Here is a 20,217-nt window from a genome sequence, read left to right as displayed (position 1 = left end):
TTACAAATTATGCTACAGTTACTTCTTCTGCTGCAATTACAACTTCTGCTACTGTTACCACTACTGATGCAGTTATCACCACTGCTGCAGTAACCACTATTAGTACAGTTACTACTACTGCTACAGGTACAATTACTGATGCAGTTACCACTTCTGCTGCAGTTACCATTACTGCTGCAGTTTCTAGTACTACTGAAGTTGTGAAAACTTCTGCTCCATTTACCACTACTGATGCAGTAAACAGTACTGCTGAGTTACCAATACTGCTGCTGTAAACACTACTGATGCAGTTATCGTTACTGCTGCATTTACCAATTCTGTTACATTTACCATTACTGCTGCAGTTACCACAACTGTTGCAATAACCATTACTGCTCCAGTTACCATTGTCGATGCAGATACCACTACTCTTGCAGATACCATCACTAATGCAGTTTCCGTTACTGCTGTAGTAACCACTTTTTCTGGAGGTACCACTATTCTTGCAGTTTTCACCACTGATGCAGTTACCACTACTGTTCGAGTTACCACTACTGCTACAGGTACAACTACTGATGCAGTTATCACTACTGAATCAATTATCACTAGTAATGATCAACAAAATTCGCAGTCAAGGTTTTCGAGATATTTGAAATGGTTATGATTTAATATTTGAATTTTGTTTTTAAACAGATATCAATAATGATAAAAAATGTCAGTTTACTGGACCAGCTCTGCACTGCCAGTAAAAGTGCATTTGTGACCGTGTTTTTTTTTTAAATGAACATATTTGATTTACGCATTAAATGGCATTTTTACAGGATGGTTGTTGTGTCTAATATAAAGGTATTTTTATCTGGCCAACAATTAGATTTTAGAAATTCTACATATCCTTGTGTCGAGTTACACACTGAGTAATATATATAAGAATCGTAGTTTTGCTTAAAAGTAAAAAAAAAATGGAATTGTGCATGCAAATTAGCAAAGACATGGGTTTTAATCTGTTGCGGAATAACTTAATTAGAACATTAGCTAGGAATAGCAAGATTGGTTTCATCTCTTAAATTCATTTTATCCGAACCATAATATATAATACAATGTTTCTACAGCCTCACACAAACACAACAATAGCACTTTTGACATAACATAACCATAATATATATAATACATTGTAAGTACAACCTCACACAAACACCACAATAACACATATGACATAAAATACAGAGTCTATATGTTTGCTGCGTCAGTTGTTTATGAATATTGAAGTAGTAACATTTCTTGATTAATTACGGGTTTTATCCATTTTGTAAACGGCGATGCATACAAAGTCACGTACACATTTATTTCAAGGGTAGCATTGGTCGGCAGAAAAAACTACGACAAAAGAGGTTTATCTGCTTGCCCTTCCGAGGCACCTCAGACTATTCCTAGCTTTTGGTGGGGGTTCGTCTTGCTCATTCTTTGGTTTTATATGTTTTGTTTTGTTTTGTAAGGTTTGTCTGTTTCTTATTTTTTTTAGTCATGGCGTTGTGAGCTTTTTTTCGAAGAAGATGTGGAGAGTTTGAATGTTTCTTTTATATTTGACGCCTCTCATTTTGATCGGCTATTTTGTATAGGTTTACACATCAGAACGCCCTTGTCACAAGCCGAAGTCTTTTTGAAAATCGTGATGCAATAGAACTTACTTATCCTACTGACAGAAAACAATTTGTTGACCTATGGTGAATGTGGTTCAATTATGGGATGTTCATTGTATGCGATTTCAGGGTATAAGGCCACTGACTTTAACTGTTAACAAAACTTTAAACTTTTGAAATACTAAGGCTTTTCTACCTCAGTAATAGATAACCTCAGCTGTATTTGGCAATTTTTTTTTTAGAAATATGTGGTCCACAATACTCTCCAACTTCGTACTATATTTGGTATTTTAACATTTTTTTATTCGAACGTTACTGGTGAAACTTTTATAGACGAAACGCGCGTACGGCGTTAATAAAGCAATCCTTGTATCTATGATGAGTTTATTTATTTTACTTTTGTGAAGCAATTTTCTATGCATATAAATGTTGACTTTCTATCAAATCCGGTAACAAAGAACTGAACTTTTGTAAATTCATAAATTATTGCGTGCATTTACTATTGCGATTTTGACATTGTGTACTAAAATGCGATTCAGTTTTTTTGCGATATTGTTAAAAATCCTGTTTAATTCGTATAATTTTTTTTAAAAAGTAAAATAACAAAAATACTGAACTTAGAGGAAGATCAATTGGGAAAGTCCATAATCACATGGCAAAATCAAATAACAAAACGCATCAAAAACGAATGGACAAAAACTGTCATATTCCTGACTTGGTACAGGCATTTTCAAATGTAGAAAATGGTGGATTAAACCTGGTTCTATAGCGCTAACCCTCTCACTTTAATGACAGTCTCATCAATTTCCGATATTTTTACATTAATGCGTTAAATAAACCGACACAATAAATATAATAGTCAAAATATGGGTACATCAGTCATCATCGTTTAACAATTTTAAAAGGAACAATTTAACAGAACACAAAAACATCTACTATCTACGAACACATTTATTGAGTGTCTGACGTCAGAAAATTTTATACGTCACATAAATTTGTCGTTCAATGTGCGTACAAACAATTTTAAAATTTTCATGGGAATGTTAGCATACAGGGTTAAAAAATCAAAAGTATGTAAGAATAAATTTAAGAAATAGACCGAGATTTAAACTAGTCCAAAAGTTATATAATATAGAATTTATAAGAATCCAAAAATAGTTAATACCACTACGTGATTGAATGATTTTGACGTTTGTGGTTCAACGTATACCGTAATTCATAATAGAAATATATCCCAATGACATACAATAGAACAATATCATACTGACGGGATCTTTTAAAGTACAGAGTTACGTTATAAGAACAAAAGAAATACAAAAAGTCGCAAATACAAAACAAACCACAAAAAAACGAAAGCCACCACAAACACATTGACGAGACGCACAAGCACCGAGCCACGTGAAACGGATATCACACGAAACCATTCAACAGCAAAAGTAATATCAATAATAGAACAAAGACAAATGAAAGAACTATAAAACACGTTGTTAAGATGATAAACAACATCAGTACGAAGAATCTATACATCAAGACCATCGTGTATTATTTGAGAAGTTGATACGGAATATTTATCAACAAGGTTTTGGTACCTTCCGATGAACTTTTTTTAGAAAAAGAACGAGACGTTCTTTGACATACTCCTGTTTCATCAACTTTCTACTCAGACACTGATGACGTATTACAAAGTCTGAGTAGGAGCTGCAAGCTCTTGAATATCGAATTAGTTGGGAAATATATATCCCATATGCAGGTGAAGTTGGTATATTGCTACTAAGGTGGGGGAAATTTATGATTTCAAAATTAAAATCGTCTCGTTTGTCATAGATTCTGGTACTGAGATGACTGTGTAAGTCAAATTCGAGATATAAGTCTAAAAATGAGGCAGAGGAAGCCGTGTCTGTTGTTTCTTTAATCTCTAGTTCTGGGGGATATATTAATGGAACCCAATCAATGCCAGTTTAAATTATTGCGATTATAGCCCTATCGCATTTTTTTGCAATAATTAAAACATCGCATTATTTTTTTAAATTACAGTAAGTTAACCCTGTGTATGAATGGGATTCAATTATATTATGCAAGCCATACGTTAATGAGGTAGAAGGGTGATAAAGCGTAAGTTTTGAGAATAAGGGTCAGAATTAAGGAAGGTTGGAATTGTCACTCGGTAAGTATTTCTGTCTTTTATTCTCATTTCTGTCTAATCATTCTCATTAATCATTCTCATTTCTGTATAATCATTCTCATTTCTGTATAATCATTCTCATTAATCATTCTCATTTCTGTATAATCATTCTCATATCTGTCTAATCATTCTCATATCTGTCTAATCATTCTCATATCTGTTCCATATGTGCTTAGCAATACTTCACTTTATATGCCATATTGAGTGTAGTGTTACATTGTATAGAACAACGGACCGAATGTTTATTGACAGCCAAAGACCGTAGTGAATGAAGCGATGTCTTAATGAGTTGCCAGAAGAAACTGAATGACTACTGTAACCCAACTTATTTTTGCAAGTGATTTATTTCCCCAACTTACGAGAGGAGAAAAATACCGCGAATATAAATCATCTCGAATTGGTAAAACTTTTGATTTTTCTCTATCTTACGGCATCAATTAAATTTTAAAATCAGGAAATCAAATCGCAGTGAAGTGTACTTAAAGGGTTAAGGCAAAATAAACTATTGACGAAATAAGTTGGTTTACAGTTTATGTTACTTTGTATGACTATGTATGTCCATGAACAAACTAGTAGCTTGTTTCTTAAACGTTCCTTTATGAAGATTTGGAAACAGGCAATGCAAAGCTTTTTTTCGAAATATATATAAACTAAGGGAATTAAATGACAAATACGCCTTTTTAACAGTTGATACCAACGAGAACAACTGAACTAAATGCTACGACGTTTGACAGCAACTGATAAAATAATACGTTACTTGAACGCCCGATAAATGCACATGTAAGCTTCTCATACGCTCGTTGTGAACACGATACATATATGATTAACGATTTGAATGCGTCCAAAATTATTAATGCATTGGCAGCGTACATGGTACGCTTGGCGTACGTCGCTGCTATACGCTGATGTGTGACGCAGGTATAAATCGAGAATCGTATCTTTTTAAAAAGACCAAATAAAGTAAAACGTTTTATAGCATTGAGTACAAAAAATTCCGAAGGGTTTTGCCTTGTATAGCTATAAAAATATATCAGTGAATCGAGAATATATCTGTTTAAAAAAAACACCAAAAATAAAGTAAAAAGTTTAACAGTATTGAGAACAAAAAAATCCGGAGGTGTTTGTCATGTATAGCTTAGGAAAATCTATTCTTGTTGCACCAATCCCTAGTTTTTTTTCTAAAATTAAAGTTTTGCAATCCATTTTAACTATATTGGTACGAATGCATGTTAAAATAGAATTACTGCCTACTTGTACAGGTGAAATTACTGCAATAGATACAATATAAGTCTGAAAATTGACTTAAGGCAAGGTTTGCATAAAACCTGGATTTTTTTCTTAGTGATATTACACTAATATGATACATCATTTTGTTCAGGGAGGAGTACCCAATCATTTAATGAAAAAAAATCAAACATCGCCCGACAAGTTTTTTCATGTGAAAAGCTCAAAATTCCGATTTTTGACGATTTTTAGGGAAAATTGTATTTGAATTCTTCTGAAAAATATAATGTATGTGAGTGACTATAAAAAAAAAAACTGAACAAAACATGTATAAATAATTGTGGTCCATTCATTAATAATAAATTTTAATTAAAAAAATCATAAAAAGTTAATTTTTTGGTTAAAAAAAAAACCGTTGCCATGGCAACAAAAAGCCAAAAATATCCTTTTTCCGGGTCCACCGTTTTTGTAAAAAACTGTGAACTTTAGGATTTAACTGTTTGCATTATAATGAGCTAATAAAATTGGTATGTCCCCGAACTCGTTTTTACGGAAATGGGCGTTATGTGTTCATGTTGTCATTTTTGTAAAACACAAAAAATATTTTGTTTGTTGATCACCAAAGGAGAGAGTCATCTTTAATAGCATCTTTTTACAAAGAATCATTTTGTCTTGTAACACTTTGGGACTGACAAAAGTCAATGAGAGAAAACAGTGATCAACTTAGGGATGACATCAAAAGATCAATGTAGGATAAAAAAAAAACTGAATTCAAATAGTTTGGGGGGGGGGGGGGGATAAAAGTTGCTGCAAGTTTTTATTAATTTGACATCGATTTTACATATATCCATATTGGTCAATCAAATTTTTCCCAAATTAAGTTAAAAGGGGGCAGGGGGTCAGTGAACAAACTATGTGAATTAAGTTGGTTTTTTTTATCCTACATTGAACTTTTGTCGTCCCTTAACTTTTATGCCCACAACTATCAGTCGGAAGGGGAGGTGTTTAAATTTGGTCATACTTGTGTACTAATACATGTACAAGACTCTGAGTTTGAAGGAATGTGTCCATGGGACATTGATGATGCCCCCTCTTGCATAAATATAAACCATTATAAAGCATTACGTATAAATTTTATAACATTTGGTTGAAGCAAACTAAAGGTAGAGAACAGAAACGAAAAATTCAGAAAACGACCTCATAAAAATACTCCGAGCGTCGTCACTACTTTATTATGATCTCTTATATATATACGGAGAAAGACTAAAAACTAACTATTCGGATTTTATAGTGAGTCCGTGCATGTGTAGAATCACCTGTTACCATTGACTGATATGCATAGAAGTTTGTTTGATCAGGGGTTGTAAAATGTCCGGTGGCAAATACTTCAGGTATGTTCAGGACGACACAATATAATAGGTGTGTCTGAAAGACACATTTTTAATGCATCCATAAAAAAAAAATACGATTAGAAACATTCCGTCAGTTGTAAAAGTGATTGATAAAATAACATATATTTCGAATGATGTAAACGTGTGGGTTGTGTGCGTATTTGCGGATAAACCTTGCAAACTGTACATTTGAAAGACCAAGTCAACATTCTGTCATTCGTAAAAATTATGCAATAAAAATATCTGAGAATATATATATATGCATCCTCTATAAGTAAAACACATCAGTGGCGCATTATATATATTCCAACCATTTTAAACGAAATTGACTAAAAGTGTCACAAAAGATGTGCCGTTTTTCACTCAGTCCTGGGTTACTATAATTTGTATTAATTTATACTTTATAAAAAATCGGAAACGGCGTGCATCAGACTTACAAATTCAATGAAAGAGACAGCTTAACAGTCAGTGAAAAAATTATCGGGGTTCTTGAAGCAGAATAAACAACACTTCTGTCTTGTGAAAGGACAGGACGGGGACAAGCCATCAAAACAAAAGATATTAGATCGATTTCTGTTGAAATGAGCTTTCCATCCATTAGTTTTTTTTTAAGGTTTTACGGCGGGTGCCAAGAGAAAAGGGACGGGAGAAAGGAGAAATGTGTACCCTGTCCGACCCCTCATAAATCTAGAGCTGTTAAAGTGACGACATCAAAATTCAAATTTATTCTGTGTTTTTGTGGTAAAAAGCATTATGCATAAATTTTATATATCAGTTGGTTGAGGCAAACTAAAGTTAGAGAACGGAAACCAATTTTGTAAAAACGGACGTACATTCGGATGGACGTACAAACAGACAAGGATAAAACTCAATACCCCCTTGATACGGCGGGGGCATGAAAATGTACATTTATGAAATAAAATAAAATTCCGCGAAACTTTATGAATGGTTTTTGCACAAAGACGTTACGTGATGTCATATAAAAGAAAAATAACAAACTGAAGGTCATAACGTTACTTGTACGATTCAAATTTTGATAAAATTACATCAAAACGGCGATTTTGAGGTAGGTGTTGTTTTATTTTCGATAATATTGTAGTTATCGAACATTAGTTAATCAAAGCAATTCAAAATGGCGGATCCCTCCTTTTTTCAATTATTTGAATTCGAGTTATCTCCCTGTGTACGCAAACCTTACCTTAAGCCTTCACATGGCTTAACAGATATTTTTTCCCGACTTTTCATATGATGTTAATATCAAAATGATCACTCATGACTAAAATACATTGACTAGTGACAAAAACATGAATGTTAGTACTGATAAAACTATACAAATTAACTTAATTTACGTTTTTTGATTGAGTTAAACCTTCCAAATGATATTCTATTGTGTGTTTTTCTATGTTGTGATGTTATACTATTGTTTCGGAAAAATGGAGAAAGTTTTGTACCATTTGAACGTTTAATCCCGCTGCAAATGCTTGCACCTGTCCTAATTCAGGAATCTGATGTACAGTAGTTGTTGTTTGTTTAATATGTAATTTATACGTATTTCTCATTTTTCGTTTTTTATATAGATTAGACCGTTGGTTTTCCGTTTGAATGGTTTTACACTAGTAATTTTGGGGCCCTTTAAAGCTTGTTGTTCGGTGTGAGCCAAGGCTCCGTGTTGAAGGCCGTACATTGACCTATAATGGTTTACTTTTTGTTATTTGGATGGAAAGTTGTCTCATTGGCACTCAAACCACATCTTTCTATATATATTTAGGGATGTACTTAGGTTAGATTACTTAATCAAGAATATAATAGTGATACAATAAACTGGAAGAGCATTAGACTCACTCGGAAATTCACCTTATATTTACATTTGTATTGTCAACGTCTTCAACCAAAAGAAAGCGAATCAAGATTCTGCTCAAATTTTGTGTTATTTGGCTAAATATTTTACCTTGTATCGTAGGGAAAGAAAACAAGAAGTTCGAACAGCGGACAAACATTCCATAACCTCACTCATAAAAAATAAGTTGGATTGACAGGTTTAAAAGAGGGACGAAGGTTAACAGAGGGAGAGTAAAACTCATAGATAGAAAAGAGACTGACAAAGTAATAGATAAAAATAGAAAGACAAGCAGACAAATGATAGTACAGAAGACACAACATAAAAAACTAAAGACTAAGCAAACAAACTCCACCAAACCCTGGTTGTGATTTAGTTTTTATTTTTATAAAACGTCAATCTTTTCTTGTGTAGACGAAACGCGTCTGGCATATTAAATTATAATCCTGGTTCCTTTGATTTACACCACTGGGTCGTACAACTGCTGGTTGACGTGACGTCCCCGAGTGTATCACCAGCCCAGTAGTCAGCACTTCGGTGTTGACATGAATATCTATTATATGGTCATTTTTATAAATTTCCTGTTACAAAACTTTGAATTGGTTCGAAAAACTAAGGATTTTCTTTTACCAGGAATAGATTCCCTTTGCCGTATTTGTAATTTTGGGTCCTCAATGCTCTTCAACTTTGTACTTGTTTAGCTTTACGACTATTTTGATCTGATGATGAGTCTTATGTAGACGAAACGCGCGTCTGGCGTATTAAATTATAATCATGGTTTCTTTGATTTACATCACTGGGTCGTACAACTGCTGGTTGACATGACGTCCCCGAGTGTATCACCAGCCCAGTAGTCAGCACTTCGGTGTTGACATGAATATCTATTATATGGTCATTTTTATAAATTTCCTGTTACAAAACTTTGAATTGGTTCGAAAAACGAAGGATTTTCTTTTACCAGGAATAGATTCCCTTTGCCGTATTTGGAATTTTGGGTCCTCAATGCTCTTCAACTTTGTACTTGTGTAGCTTTACAACTATTTTGATCTGATGGTGAGTATTATGAAGACGAAACGCGCGTCTTGCGTATTAAATTATAATCCTCGTACCTTTGATAACTATTTTCATGAGATTTTTGTAAAATTACAAATAACCTTTACATTTTATATATAAACCCTGTCTGTATATCATCTTATTATCAACCAACTTTCAAACCTAGCAATATCATATAATTTTTGTTATATTTTTACAAACACATATAAACTTATAAATAAATGATACGTGTTTTTTTTTTCAACCATTCACTCTTTTGAAAGTTCTTTTGAAAAGAAAACAGACTAGGTTTGTTTTCTAATACAGTACCACATTGGTGACTGTTTGAAACCACATGTCTCACTGTTTATTTGTGTTTAAAAAAAGAAGAAGATATGGTATGGTTGTCAATTATAATACAAATCTTCTAAAAATACGCAGAATATATCGGTCACTGCGCGCCGTTCATCAATGAGAAAATCTCGTAACATATAACAAGCTATCAAAAGTCGATAAATGGCAGATGTAAAAAAAATCAAATGATAAAACTAACGTCCTGATTTAAAGAAATATTATATACAGAAACAAATGACAACCACTGAATTTCACGAGTTCTGATTTGGGACAGGCAAACATAATCTGGAGGGGTTGAACATGTTTGCTGACTCCAAACCATCATCCTAACATGATACAGTGGTATAAAAGCACAACATCAAAGCCAGTTTACAAATTGATCAACTCATCAGATTAACAGAAATAAAAATACATCCAACTAGAGAATTCGCCGTTTTAGAATTAATGAACTCTGGGTAATATTTTCACAGTGTACACCAAAAACGTCTTGATTGGTTGAAAACGTCCAAAAACAATGAAAATTCAACCAATGCTGTGACGTTATTTTCATTTTGGGGTACGAACAATAAATTTCCCATAGTCCTTTAGATTCTGAAACGGCCAACTAAAACAACAGACATAAAGAACAGAACTTAGAGTACCTACAATTACTGAAAGCTTGTTAATCATAGATCTCAGACAAACATATCAATCAGGGCACATCTAATATCCAATGATTGTTTTTATAGATACGTCACTTAAAAGTATAAAAAATCATATGATATATGTGTAGTTATGTAAATGTAGGACCGTGAATATTCGAAGGAAAATAGCAAAATAACAATACCTATAAAACAATATTCAAACATCTAATTGCAGTATTTGATTGGTAACGTTTAAAAAAGACAACTATTTGAAGGATTAATTTGTTTACCTGGACCGTATTTACATAGACGTGCTCGATAAACAGCATCATAAAAAATCATTTTATGCTATCCGTTTGTTATAAGTTTTCTTCAAATACTGCAAACTTTTTTGTATCTACGAAATCTTTTTGTAAAGGTTTGATATTATTTGTAGTAACGAAATCCTTGATTAATTTCATCAAATCCCAAAGACTTTACTACAGATACTTGGAACACAAACGAGTTAAAAATATACACTGTAAGGAGTTTTTAGCAATGGCGTCGTCAGTTCATTTTGGATTGGTTTTCTTGTTCTTTGGTATCTTTTGCTTCTCGCTATTAGGTTTGACAATGAATTAATCTCTCTAATTGGCCGTTTCAGAATCTAAAGGACTATGGGTAATTTCATTGTTCGTACCCCAAAATAAAAATAACGTCACGTCATTGGTTAAATTTTCATTGTTTATGACATTTTTAACCAATCAAGACGTTTTGTGGTACACTTTTGAAAATATTACCCATGATGCATTAGATTCTGAAACGGCGAATTACCATTTACTACTGTTAACTAAAAACAACAGGTTATGATTAAAAGCAAATTGTTTATGCTAAGGCATCTGAAACAAAAAAAAAACAACATAAAAAGCAAGCATTTTTCAATAATATAATTTATGTAAGGTGTAAAGACTATATGAAATGTAATTTCCAGAGATCTTTTTGTGTAAAATAGGTATTTTCCGCATAAAGAAGCTGCAACATAAAAGACTTTAAATGGTGTGACAAGTTACAGAAAAATTAATCTCATTTCTTTTCTCGAATGTTTACCCACATTTAAAAAATATCATAGCTTGGAAACGGGCCGTCAATATCTTATGCGAACAATTATATCTTTGTTTATGATGTCAAAAACAGCACAGATAATCGAAATACAATGACAATTCGTAGCAACAACATAAACAACACTGTATGTGTAATCGTTACCATTCTTTGAAATACAAGAATAAAAATGAATTTGAAATAAGAAAACCAGTGAATTATGAAACATATCGAACATTTTGCTGCAGTGTTTTTTAACAAATCATCATGCCACCTTCCAATGTGTCACCTTTAGATAAGAAATACACATAGTGCATAAAGCCTACAGGTGAATGACTTCACCTTTATGTACAGCAATACGCATGCATAAACTTCTGTGGTTCTTCGTTTGTTCATCATTGAGAAATTAACGATTTTTTTACATTCTGGGAGTTTCACTTGTAGCAACATAATATACGAGTTCGTCTACAAAACGAGAAACGAAATTTTTGAAGAGTAATTTTTAACAACTTGGTCAATTTCTGCAAGGGAAATTTTAGTTCTGGACTAATTTCACACACAGATCATCAAACCATCTCATTGAAATAAGTTTAAAGCTGAAAATTAAAGCGCATGTTTCTTTTAGATATGTGATACTATGATAAATGATGCAAAATACTAACACATAACAATTAATCTAGATGACACTCATAAAGAAAAAAGACTGACAACAATATGGATATAGAGTTGTCTCATGTAAACTTATCTATTGACGTAAAGTACAAATCTACGAGAACTGATAGTCATTGAAACTCGATTCAAAGATTATTACAACTATTGAATACAAGCCAATTACAACTATTGAATAAACAAAGGCAACAGTAGTATGCCGCTGTTCAAAACTCGTAAATCTATGGACAAAAAACAAATATAACATCAAAACCAAATACATGAATTTGGGATAGAAAAGTACCGTGACACTTCTTATAGTAATGTGCATTCACACTCAAATATAAGAGAAAACAAACGACAAAACGGAAACACAACGTTAAAATGTTACACACACAGAAACGAACTATAATATAACAATGGCCTATGAATAAACTATTCATGTTTTTACGGATTAAATTAAGCAGCACACATGCAGTGAATTTATTCCAAACCAAACTTCACAAAAAAGGAGTGATTTCTTAATCCCAAATGACAACTTCATTTCTATATTACAAAATCTAGGAAAACTGCAGATGGATTATATATCTCCTTTTTGGTACGACATTCCAGTGTTTACATTTCCTATCATTATTTTTAATTCCTAGCCATGTGTGAAATAAAATCTGTTTACATTTCCTATCATTATTTTTAATTCCTAGCCATATTCGAAATAAAATCTGTTTACATTTCCTATCATTATTCTAAATTCCTAGCCATATGTGAAATAAAATCTGTTTACACTTCCCACGGTGGGTATGGTTGTCCTGCGAGAGAACGTTCTGTGCTGGTGATTTGGTTATGTCAGTTGCTGGTGGGTCCTGATTCTGTGCTGGTGGGTTTGTTTACGTTGTATCAGAACGGCAATAAAACGACTGTTTTGTTGCTTAATTTTTCTCTGATGCGTCATAAGTACCATGCAAAGTATATTACAACATATTATATTGCAAAAGTCGTGCAAGTTCGTTAAACGGAATTGTCCTGACGCTGTGCTGGTGATAAGAAAAACGGTCCTGGTTCTGTGCTCCTATGTCCTGATTCTGTGCCTTTATATTTTAGTTAAAAAAGGCATATATTCAAGATTATTGATGCTATACTGTTATTGGCTAATTAACTGTTGTCTGCTTTCTTGAAATTGACATTGTTGTGAATCTGTTAACTGTTATTATGAGAGAAAAAATACCCCTATATTTTTTTTTAAAATTAACTGTAATCTTATTTATTGGCCTGTTAATGGAACCCTTCTTGCACCCTTTTAAGATCAGAAAATATGATAATATTTTCGGGATTACGATCATTTTGCAAGATCCCCAAATTCGTTGAAAATATTACAATACTTATATAAAGTAGATGATGTGGTATGTTTGTTGTCAATGGACAAGAAATCCATAAGAAACCAAAGGAAGTATGTGTAAACAACCATACGTCATCGAACGACCTTCAACAATAAACCATAAAATAAAAATGTAAAAGGTTTTGCATAAAAATGGAGAGCAAAAATATACAACAAAGGACTTTCTGAGCGTTTGAATCATATGTCTTTAACAGCATAAACACATTTGTTTGTGAACAGTTTAGTTCTGACTATAAGAATGACAATAGTATTGCGGGGTTGTTTGTTTGGTTTTTTTTTGGGGAAGGGATGGGGGATAAGTTAGAGCGAGATTGCAGTGAAAGTTTTAAGCTTGGCATAGTTTCTCGTAAGATTTAAAAGTTGAATTTTAAAAGAAAAATGTATCTTATAGCTATTAAGAATCACTTGCTGTATCTGTAAGATTTTTTCAACATAATTTTTTAGTCTGAACGGTTATCAGGTATATTTTTTCGAAAGTTCGATAGAATTTTATGAAAGGGAAGACTAGAATATGTCAGAGAATGAAGACGAGATAACCTTTGTACAGAGATTTTTGTTATGTTTAGCATGGGATCAACACAAGGGTACATTATCCTTAAAGATCTATTTAAAAGTATTTGAAACTACCGTTTGCTTTGTTAATTGTGCCTTCAATTTCAAAAATTAAAATATCTCCTAGCTTCATACTACCAATTGAGTATAAAACAAGTTTATAAGTTTAAAAACGAAATTCTTAGATTAAACACCTACATTTAACTTTAAAAGGTCATAACAGTTTAAAACAATACAAATCTACACACACAAAAAACTGGCTTAATTTCAACTGGTAATCAACCCGCATCGCTATAAGATCATATATAAGCTCACCTGTGTCGAGGGGTCGTGTGAGGTTCATGTATTGTCTTGGCGTCCGCAATTACAAAAACATCTTTTCTTAAATTATTTGACCAAATGTTACCAAATGATTTTTCAAGAGTGAATCTAGGAAAAACAATATGCATCAACAAACATGACCACTGTCTGTTAAAATGTATTCGAATTTTCAGTTACAGCCGATTCCATTGAGTATGTAGGCAAATGTAATATCTTTGGTTAGCTTGCTTGTTAGCTAAACCGTGAAGTCATTGTTAGGTAAGGTATACTACCCTCCTTTCGAAGTAGCCTGGTCCTACAGACAGAAAGATGTGTCATTTGTCGGACTAGTCTACTCTTAAAGTAGGGTAGTTTACATAACCTAACAATGACTTTTCTGTTCAGCAAGCAAGATAACCAAAGATATTCCCTTTGTCTACACACTCATTGAAATCGGCTTTAATATTGCAAAAGTTCAAGCAATTAGGGCAAAACTTACCGAGTAAAAAAAATCAAAATGCCAATGTCTATCTACCTTGCACATTTCAGAAAATTCAGACTGGGTCCAGCAACATTTATAAGCAATTCAAGATTCTGACCCTCACAGTTTCCATTCACCACAAATATTCTCGTTACAAAGAATCATTTTAAATACAAAAATACCAGTTGCAGCCTTTTGTTTATCTATTAATATATGTATACGGATAAAGTTATGAAAGGCAGCAGGGTCATCAGGGTGAGGAGTCCATGTCATCTGAAATAAATGCTTAAGCATGGATTTAGAAAGCGACAGATAATCATGACATTAAAAAAAACTCTCTTCTTTTCGACTTTTTTCGAACAAATTGACACATAAAATGAATTATATAGTATTGTGGAATTTTTAACTTGTGTTCAATTCATTGGTACACCTTTTACTAGGATAACAATCCTGTCAAGTATGAGCTGGGAAAAATATTTCAGAAAAGAAGATGGAAATGTAAAGTTTCCTTGCGTCAGGTGCAACAGCATACGAACAGCTAACATGCCTCGTCAGGGTGGAAGCTAAAAAGTCCACGAGGATTTAACCATCTACGACAACAAGATTTTTTTTTTTAGAATTTATAGCTCTTCTATAAATATATGCAAAGCAAACCATTGATCAAATTGCTTGCTATGATTGTTTGGATGTTTGTAAATGACAGGTAAGTAGTCTGTTTACTATATACTAGAGTTTGTTTGGACAATAAACATTAACTATAATTCCTGTCAGTTTGTATTTGTCCAATCAAATCCCAGTATGTATTGAAACTCCGCCTACCTCAAAACATCCAAGCAAACATAGCAAGCAAGTCAATCAAAGTTTTTTTTTGCATGCTTTTATAGAAGAGCTGTACTATATAATGCAAAGAAGCGTTTAAGTCTTTCGCCAAAAAATACTATCAATTTCTTTTTGACCTATGTAAACTTCCGTACCATTTCCTTCCATTCATGATCATTAAATTGAACTGTAACATATTTCTTGGTACCTTCTTAATTCCTTTATAAGTCTTATGTATACATAATTATGACAATAACTGTTGTGAGCACAAGATTTACTGCACACTTTAAAAAGTTTTGCTTCATCAAACATTAAAATGTGAACTTAAGTTTTGAGACTTTTTTATCGACACGATTGGAATTTTTGTATATGGGAACATGGTTTATCTATTAGTTGAAAAAGCGGCTTTGAACTAGCTTTCAGTACCTGCGAGCATTCGTTGTTCAATAATGTGTGTCTTTTCGTTATCATTTTATGTGATAAATTGTTGTGTTGGTACACCACTATAACAAGGAAGGAGGAAATGAGGAGGGTTGGTTGGGTGGAAGTGGGGAGGGGTATGCGGAGCGCTAACAAACATGTCTATGCAGCATGGGCTTTGATCATTGTTGAAGCATCAATGTAAGGGGCATTTAATATCTTAATAAAACTGTTCTTATTTTAGATACTATATATTGTTATCTGATATTGGACGAAAGATGTTGCCCTTTTATTTAATTATGTAATTAAGGAATGACTGTAGTATTTTTTCTGTCTATGAAGAAATAACATAAAAAATTTGGTGCACACTGAATAACGCGCGTAGCGGGTTATTTAACAGTGTGCACCACATTTTTTTATGTTATTTCGAATAGACAGAAAAAATATTACAGTCATTTCTTATAATTTAATTCTAAATTCCATTTCATTCCGTAGAAAACCACGAAAAAACGTTGATGACGTCACGGTCACATGACTAAATTATGTCAATGGGATGATAACAAAATAACGTCAGCCAATCAGAAGACGCGTTACATTCTAAATTAAATTATTACAAGTTACGATCATTTGAAAACACATATTAAACACCTAAATGGATGCACAAGAGCTAAAATAGGAGTCATAGATCCTGTTGACAACAATTATCTGCCCAATTTTATTGATTTTGTAACATTTGTTACAAATATGAACAACTTCTTATCCAAAATCACCAGCACCGTATCAGGACCCACCAACACAATGACAGGACCCACCAGCACAGTATCAGGACATGAATAAATTGAGAAAAGGCTAAATTTTAATAAATTGCAATGTTTTTTTTCACAAAATAGTTTTGCCGTGTGGATTGCGGTATGGAAAGCCGACTCTATGAGCATTTTGTTTTATTTTTTCAGTTCTAGATTTTCTGAAAATTAGCACTTTTATGTTACGCTTACTGAAACAGTTTAGAGGGTCAACTTTTTAATGGTTTACATATGAACCCATAAGAAACAAAATTGAAAAATCTCAACTGTTTTCTTCCATTTTTTATGAGTGAAAACGTCAAAAATCATCATTTTCGTCTTTGTTTACATTTTTTCATTGATTACCAGCACCCGTCAGGACCGAATCACCAGCACAGAACGTTCTCTCGCATGACAACCATACCCACCGTGCTTCCGAAGAACATGAGATCACACCCGGTTTTGGGTTGTGTTTCCGGTCTTATATTTTTCATATTTTGTTGTATACTGTTGTTTGTCATTTGGTGATTTTAGTATTTCTGTTTTGATAAAAATTTTGTCATTTATATTCGACATTGAGTTAAGATGTCCCTTTGGCAACTTTCTCCTTTATTTTGTAATGACGTCATTAATAGTCAGATAAATATATGACCTTGTACAATGCAAAATTTAAGTAAGGATTCGTAACTCCAAACGAATAGAAATGTACTTATGATAAAATACAAAATCAATTTTAGTACCTATACCAAAACAAGGTGAAGTATTTATTACAGTTTTGAACTGATGATCGTTAAGATAACATTTTTTTCAAGTTTACTTGGATCGCATCCAAAGTTACGGGTTTTATTATGTATATAATAAGTCGCAGGTACAACGTTTAAATGATTACCTTTTTGTTTTGTTTTCTGATGCTTTGCGGAAACTTGTCATTAGTAAAAATGTACAGCAAAATACGATTTTCAAATGCAGAAATGGTAAAATGACATCTTTAAAATCGGAGACTACAGAATGTTGTGTGTTTTGATAAAATAAAATATGATAAAAATTTGTTATTCTTTTTTATAAGATCTACAAATAGGTAAAGCGTATTGTTATGCGTTTACTTTTCTACATTGGCTAGAGGTATAGGGGGAGGGTTGAGATCTCACAAACATGTTTAACCCCGCCGCATTTTTGCGCCTGTCTCCAGTCAGGAGCCTCTGGTCTTTGTTAGTCTTGTATTATTTTAATTTTAGTTTCTTGTGTACAATTTGGAAAGTAGTATGGCGTTCATTATCACTGAACTACTACATGTATATATTTGTTTAGGGGCCAGCTGAAGGACGCCTCCGGGTGCGGGAATTTCATTGAAGACCTGTTGGTGACCTTCTGCTGTTGTTTTTTTCTATGGTCGGGCTAGCTGTTGTCTCTTTGGCACATTCCCTATTTCCATTCTCAATTTTAAAGATAACAAAAGTTTTCAAATCATCATTATAGGAGCGAAAACCATAGCAAGAAGATTTTTATCCCTTTTTGTATTTTGTTTTGAAACTTTCAATGATAGAGAGAAAATGTTGCAAGATTAGATTTACGAATGATTTAACTTGCCGAAATTGTCAGATTTCAAAAAAATATTTGCCTTGCAAGAAATTAATAACGATTTTCTTTCCTTTAACATGTTTTTTCTTGTTTGTTCATATCTATTGATAACTTTTATAATGCATCGGCAAATTCAAGTCGACGTTGGTAGGTAAGAAATTTTACTAGCTGATATGTTTACAAACATGTTGCAATGAACTGTTAAACAGAATAACATGCCAATCCCTTTACTTTGCTATAACGTAAGTTATATAACCAATTCAGTTACGTATGTGTCGTGTTGTCCCCGAAATGTTAAAGGTTGAATTATCTTCTAAAGTATCATGTAGACGTTACTTCCTCATCACTGCATACATAAATACAGAGAACGCATATTGCCTCTAAAAGGACAACCGGAAACGATTACGGTAAATAATTATCAATTTTGCATATTGATATGTTAAATGTTTACAAAATTATTATTTTTTTAAACACTAAAGCTTTTCTATCTCAGGCATAGATTACCTTAGATGTATTTGGCAGAATTTTTCGGAATGTTGGTCTTCAGTGCTCTTCAACTTCGTACTTTTTGGCCTTTTTAACTTTTTTTTGATTCGAGTGTCACTGATGAGTTTTTTGTAGACGAAGAGCGCGTCTAGCTTATATACAAAATTTAGTCCTGGTATCTATGATGAGATTATTTGCAAATTTAGATTTGGCCAATAGAACCTGTATTTAGAACTAAGAACAGAGCTCATTCATATAACCATATTTATTCAGCGACTAAATGATTAAATACTATATATACAACAGAAACTACATTTAATAACTTTTTGTTATTTAAACCGAACTATCTTTATAGTTGCGTTTGTACGAAGAAATTTTAGAAGAAATGATTTTTTTTAAATTTTCGATTTAACGTATATAATTAGATTGTTAAAAATAGTAAATGAATGACCAACAAACCATTGTTTTTCAAATACGACTCCAGCATAATTTAGCTATCCATGTTGTTCGATCGTGAGTTGAATATATTTCAATGTTTGAATTCTTGGTTAAGTTAATATTTTTTGTTTCATTTGATATATGTATTGTGTGGATGTTTTCGTAGGGTTAAGTACTTTTCCAATTGTATTGCTTTACAGCACAATTGAGGGGTAAGACTCAAAGTAGAGAGGCTGGGAACTCCACAGGAAAGTAAACCAACTAGAAAGATCAAGAAACTCGCTATTTTAATAAAGAAAACATCAAAGTAATGACATTACAATTTTACAATATAATTTCAAAGTTAAAATAAATTGAAAACATTAATAAAGTACAACATATAATTACAATATATCTGATGAATAATAAAATAATTATTGTTATAAATTTTAACCTTGTAAGTTAGAATAAATATTAGTTACTTATAAACTTTATTTAACTTTTCCAAAATAAAAATAAAAATGAATATAATTTTAGATATAAATTATTTTTCAAACTAAGAACTCACCTAGAAAGATCAAGAAACTCGCTATTGCTGTAACAGCGGCTTGATTTAGTTTATATAGTATTCGGTTCGGACTTAGCAACAATAATTTCCATAGTTTCAGAACTAACTGCCAAAACAAACGACTACGCAAATGAAAAATTAGATTAGGATGACCAAATATAGTATTGGTCAAAAACCAGGCCAAAACTCGAAATTATATGAAAACAGTTTTTCTTTAGTTTCTTTAATTTCTTATTTCGATATTTACCAAATTATATTTTAAATATATTTATAAACGTTTTTCTTTTATAATGTAAAACAATTTGTTATTAACAATATACAGAAAATAATATACAACAATGATAATTTATATAATTTAAGATATTTATAAATGTCAATATTACTAATTTATTTTGTTCAAATATCTTAACACCACTCAAAATTGCCTGCGTAGTTTG

General features: G+C 32.4%; 1 protein-coding gene across 1 annotated transcript; it reads right to left on the bottom strand.

The window, feature by feature from the left end:
• Window positions 1–7: 7 nt before the first annotated feature.
• Window positions 8–792, bottom strand: LOC139500244 (uncharacterized). The gene is made up of 2 exons (XM_071288985.1): window positions 779–792; window positions 8–569 (listed from the first exon to the last, which is right to left on the bottom strand). Exons 1-2 carry the CDS (start codon window positions 790–792, stop codon window positions 8–10), a joined length of 576 nt encoding a protein of 191 aa, XP_071145086.1.
• Between the last annotated feature and the right edge of the window lie 19,425 nt (window positions 793–20,217).

This window comes from Mytilus edulis, chromosome 13 (genome assembly GCF_963676685.1).
Source record: "Mytilus edulis chromosome 13, xbMytEdul2.2, whole genome shotgun sequence".
NCBI classification, from domain to species: domain Eukaryota; kingdom Metazoa; phylum Mollusca; class Bivalvia; order Mytilida; family Mytilidae; genus Mytilus; species Mytilus edulis.
This window is presented reverse-complemented; position numbering and strand designations above follow the sequence as displayed.